At 38.5% G+C, this 5,916-nt stretch overlaps 1 protein-coding gene across 4 annotated transcripts in view; it reads left to right on the forward strand.

Moving 5' to 3' along the window:
- The window catches only part of KDM1B (lysine demethylase 1B), a 35,803-nt gene extending 31,903 nt beyond the window's left edge, over window positions 1-3,900 (forward strand). For all 4 annotated transcript variants that reach the window (XM_087961378.1, XM_026669991.2, XM_026669992.2 and 1 more), the window contains 2 exons: window positions 837-989; window positions 3,377-3,900. In XM_087961378.1, coding sequence (XP_087817504.1) covers window positions 837-989; window positions 3,377-3,460 — 237 coding nt within the window. In that variant the 3' untranslated portion in view covers window positions 3,461-3,900. The remainder of the gene's footprint in view (window positions 1-836; window positions 990-3,376) is intronic.
- Window positions 3,901-5,916: the final 2,016 nt, after the last annotated feature.

The raw sequence follows: 5,916 nt of genomic DNA on the forward strand, positions 1-5,916 counted from the left end.
TGAATGAATGAAATATTCTTATTAAATACTTTGTTCATTACATAGTTGAATGTGCTGACAACAAAATCACACAAAAATTATCAATGGAAATCAAATTTAACAACCCATGGAGGTCTGGATTTTGAGTTACACTCAAAATTAAAGTGGAAAAAAACACTACAGGCTGATCCAACCTTGATGTAATGTCCTTAAAACAAGTCAAAATGAGGCTCAGTAGTGTGTGTGGCCTCCACGTGCCTGTATGACCTCCCTACAACGCCTGGGCATGCTCCTGATGAGGTGGCGGATGGTCTCCTGAGGGATCTCCTCCCAAACCTGGACTAAAGCATCCCCCAACTCCTGGACAGTCTGTGGTGCAATGTGGCGTTGGTGGATGGAGTGAGACATGATGTCCCACATGTGCTCAATTGGATTCAGGTCTGGGGAACGGGTGGGCCAGTCCATAGCATCAATGCCTTCGTCTTGCAGAAACTGCTGACAGATTCCAGCCACATGAGGTCTAGCATTGTCTTGCATTAGGAGGAACCCAGGGCCAACTGCACCAGCATATTGTCTCACAAGGGGTCTTTCACAAAGCCAAAATTGTGAATTCATGCATCATAACTATAACAAGAATTATACTACTGTTTCCTGTATTTTATATTCAATTAAGAATCACCTCAGAGCACATGATTAATGAAGTCTGCTTTGTTTAATTATTCACAGGACAATTATGCATTTTATGTTTTAACAAGATGTTAAAACATTCAATATGTGTTTTAAACAAGTGTCTAGATTCGGACACGCATGGTGGTTTCATTCTATTGCTATTCATTTGGCTTATCTTTGTAATTCAGGATGTGCCAGATCCAGTCAAATATTTCATTACAAGATGGAGCAAAGATCCTTGGATCCAAATGGCATATAGTTTTGTAAAGACAGGGGGCAGCGGTGAAGCATATGATATACTTGCTGAAGACATACAGGGAAAAATCTTCTTCGCTGGAGAGGTGAAATCTCAAATTACATAACATTGTTTTAACAAAATCCAGACTTGTTCGAATCACAAATAAGTTTGAAAAGACTAAAAACGCATTTGCTTTGAATAGGCATTACAGGCTGTGGGAGGATTTCTGAAATTATTACAGGTAGTCCTTGAACAATTGGGACTGGAATTACTGTTGCTAAGCAATGCAGTCATAAAAGTGCAGTGTCTAGAAGAGCCTTTGCTGCTGTAGCCCCAACCCTTTGCAACATCTTGTTCCCTGAGGTGAGATCGCCGCCCCCCCACTCTCCTGGCCTTCCAGAAAGATCTTATATCCTGGCTCTGCTGGTTGACTTGGGGCCCCAATAGGTATGCTCTAAGCCACATGTTCTTGGTGCAGCAACAAAGATACCACCTCTGCATTGCTTGAGCCCCTGGTTCTTAGTCTGTACTTAACTTTTCTTATTTTAAATTGCTTTTTTATATTTATATTTTTGTTGTACTGTTAAGACAACCTGATAGGCAGCATATAAACGTAATAAATAAATAGTCGTGTGACTGCATTGCTTAGTGACAGCAATCTCAGGCAGACCAGTTGCTGTCATAATCTGAAAATGTAGAAAGAGGTGGGCCATGTGGGTGCTACAGGAGGATTGGGGAGGCTGGTGGAGGCCATATGTGAGTCATGGGAGGCCATGGAAAAGTCAGTAGAGGCTACGAAGGGATGGGTGCAGATGCTGCAGGTGGGAGTAGAAACTGGAGTGACTTGTAACCTTCCCTGCCAGCTTCTCCAATTGAGTGACTTTGTGGAAAAGTTGCAAATGTTGATCGTGTGACCATGGCTTTTCTGTAGTATCATGCTTTGAGCTGGGCACCCAAGTGCTTGGACCACAATTGTCTGATCGCAGGGATGCTGAGATGGCCAGCACCTTGAGAACCAGTGATATGTCCCATTTTTCAGTGCTGCTGCAACTTTGAACAATCATTGAACAAATGGTCGTAAGATGATTACCTATAATAGTCTAAGCCAAAGGTTCCCAAACCTTGGCCCATGGACATGCACCAGTCTGTGGGATGCTGGAAACCGAGCCATGCTAACAAGCTTTGCCCCACCCACAGATTGCAGGCAGCATGTAAAACCACACCTCCTCCAGTCCATGGAAAAACCTCTCTCCAGGGAACCGATCCCTGATATCCAAAAGTTTGGGGGCTGCTAGTCTAAACCATGGGTCTCCAACCTTGGCCACTTTAAGACTTGGGGAAGTCCCCAAGTCTTAAAGTGGCCAAGGTTGGAGACCCATGGTCTAAACCATGGGTACCAAAGATATATCCCCCCCCCAAAATAAGACCTACCTCAAAAATAAGACCTACCCTGATTTTTAAGCATGTGCCTAATATAAGCCTTACCCCCCAAAATAAGCCCTAGTGAAGGGGGATGGTCATGGACAGCACAGGAGGCAGTGAGGACCCATACGGGCCGACAGTGTTCAGCAGCGGCAGCCCACACAGCGCAGGTGAGTTGATTACCAGTCTAAAAGCAACAAGTGGAGGCAGAGGTGAGAGGAGGCACGCGATCTGCGTACATGCCACTGGAAGAGTCGTCTTCATGTGGTGGCATCGACAGCAAATGGAGGGAGAGGCGCAGGGTGGAAGCAGATAATCTGGATGTGCTGTGGGAAAGCCAAGTGTCGTTGGGCCAGAGTGGGCGGCCAGTGCAGGAGGCTCATTGCGTCAGGATTGTTTGCCTTCTACCCTGCACTTCTGCCTCCATCTGCTGTTCGGACAGGGAATCAACTGTGCTGCACAGCCAGTGTGCACCAGCCAAAGGACCATAGAGGTGCAGCTGCTGCCAGATATCATGAGTGCTCATGCACTTGCTGCCTCTTGAAGCACACTGGGGTTGGGAACCTAGCCGGGCTGGTCACCCTGAAAAATGTGTTTCCCCAAAAATAAGCCCTAGTGCTTATTTTGTAGCCCCCCCCCAAAATATATGACTGGGTCTTATTTTCGGGGAAACACAGTAGTGCTCCCTCTGTTGCCTCAAAGTCCTCCTTTAATGTATTTCTTTCAGGGATGAACTTCCTTGTCACCGTCCTTTTTTCAGGAGTTTGAAGGCTTTTTTGATTTTGTTTCGAGATTTTTGTTTATAAAGGTTTGTAACACCTTCCACAGCATGTTGGTAGTTTCCCCCAATTGTTTAGTTGCAATATTGTAGATCTATTTTTATAGCTTGCTGCTTGATTTCTGCTTTGATAAGGAAGTTACATAAATTTCTATAAAATATCTCTAATTGTAGATTGGGTCTTTTGTAAGGAAAACTTTTTCTTTGCGGGATTCTATATCCTGTATTTTAAGAATTCTGTTAATTGTATTTCTCTCAAAATATATAATCTGAAACTTTTTTTTAAACAGGCCACAAACCGGCACTTTCCACAGACAGTTACAGGAGCCTACTTGAGTGGCGTTCGAGAAGCAAGCAAAATATCAGCGTTTTGAATATTAAAGTTTACATTTTAAAACAAATCCAAATCCACATGGTGCTCAAATTTGTGAAGACAAAAGTGATTTCATTGTTTATGCCTTGAAGATGCACTTCACACACTTCATCCCTTATTTTTTCACTAGGAAGTCTGTATTATGAAAGATGGAATTGTAATGAACCTTAAATAGTAGTAGATGGACTGTCAAATAGCTCATAAGTAGTTAGATATTTCAAAAGGATAGTAGGTTTCTCTAATCATGTATAGGGTGAGGAAAAAATGTCCAAGAACTGATTAGAAATACAAACATGCGGGCCTTTGGTACTATTCAGTTCTATAGTATACATAAACAATCAACATTCATTATTGACCTGCAAAAAATAACATAAAAAGAACTGTATGAAGCTAGTATTTGTTCATGTAAATGGCCTAATAAAAATATTATATGGACATTTCCTTTCTGTGCACTTAGTTTTAATAATCAAAACTTTAATTAAAGAAATATAATAGAAATAGGCAACTCTGAAAAATAAGTTTGGCTTAAAATTGGGGTTGGTTTGTTTTTGAAAAGTTAAATGATATGACATCCAGAAGCAAATTTAAGATGATGTAATAACATGTTGTACAGTGACAATTTCAGTATGTCAGCATCAGCACCTTTTCTTTATTTTTCAAAAACATTGCTTAGATGTATTTTAAAACCGTTTGCTACAAACATGCAATATGCAATATTTTCTAAATATATAATGGAACGCCTTGTCTCCTGGAATTTTGAGTGCTCTATCGCTGGAGAATTTTCAAGAAAAATTGCACAACAATTTGTCTGAGATGGTATTACGACTCCTGCCTTGGGCAGGGGGGTTGACTAGAAGACCTCCAGGGTCCCATCCAGTCTTGTGATTCTATGAAGACACGAAGAGTAATCTGATTTACACAGTAGAGGACAGACTGGAAAAGAATTACTGTTTTAAAATAGACAAGTTTTAATATTGTAAATATTACTAAATTAAATGGACTATAATAATGAAAACGTATATAAAGAAAAAACAAAATAAATATGATTTCTGGAAATTTTCTCTGATCTAAAATGCTCAAAGTATGTGAATATTTATCTAAAGCAGTTTAGCTATGTTTTTTTTACCTAAACTTATTTTCTTACTTATTGATACTTATTAATCCTTTTATGTGAAGTTTTTAACAAATAACAAATGTATTAGCAAATAAAGGAAACACATCTTAAACCCAAATGATATAATGTGGAATATTTACATAGTGAGGAATAGGCATCTGTAGGTACTTTATTGTCATTAATGTGGAACTCCTGCTTTAAATATTGAATCACTGTATAAATTGTTTGTACAAGGAAAGATCAGATATATTTTTCACATTTATTTAAATGAGCTAAAATATTCAGGAAAAAATCCCAAAGATTTTTTGAAACTTGCTCATTTATTTACATATACCAACTTATGTCTTGTAAAACATTTTGAAGCATTTACTACTGATCGTAAGTAAAGTGACTTAATAGCAATATAGTAACTGAAAAAAATGCTCATCTATGTTAACAGGTATAGTTTCGAATTACAACAATTGAACCCCAAAAGACATTTGTTAAGTGAGTTTTGCCCCATTTTACTGCTTTTCTTGCCACAGTTAAGTGAATCCCTACAGTTAATGTTAAGTGAATCTGGCTTCTCCATTGACTTTGCTTGGTAGGTTACAAAAAGTGATTACATGACCGCAGGGCATTCAACTCTCATAAATACATACCACTTGCCAAGTATCTGAATTTTCATCACGTGATTGTGATGTTGCGGTGGTCATGTGTGAAAAAAGAGTCATAAGTCACTTTTTTCAGTCCTATTGTAACTGAATGGTCACCAAACAAATGGTTGTAATGGTTGTATTCAGTGTCTGCATATAATATGTGACTTTGTACCTGTTCTCTGCTTGTTGTTTGGAAAATAGAAATAGTATAAGAAGTCAACCAGCTTCTTAGATATTTAAAGAAAACCTGGCATTAATTCATAAAAATAGAAAACTAAAGACTAGAGAGGGACTCGAAAACAGTTGGATATAGTAGTACTTGAGCATACTGGTGTAACCATGCAAGGTAGCTTTCTTTTTTTTTTTTTAAGTATAATTTGCCTGTAGCTCCAAACTGAACATTTATCATTGTTTACTGACCAAAAAGTCAAATGAATGAAATATGATTTTTGTTTCTCTTAGAATGACATACTTAAAAGCCAAGATTATAAATCAACTTGAAGTTCTGATTTTAATTAATCCTATAACTCACAGTTCCTTAGAAATATTTGGATAATTAATCATTAATATTCTTTTTTATTCTTTAGAATAATTGTTGCTTAGGGAAATGTATACTCATTGTCTACACAAAAATAAGGTTCTTAAAATTTTTCTTCATTTAGCATGAACAAGGAATATTTTGTCTAGATGACACACACAGGCACC

This window comes from Notechis scutatus, chromosome 3 (assembly GCF_049901735.1).
Source record: "Notechis scutatus isolate UNSWTSFEM ecotype Mainland chromosome 3, rNotScu1.2, whole genome shotgun sequence".
Taxonomy (NCBI): domain Eukaryota; kingdom Metazoa; phylum Chordata; class Lepidosauria; order Squamata; family Elapidae; genus Notechis; species Notechis scutatus.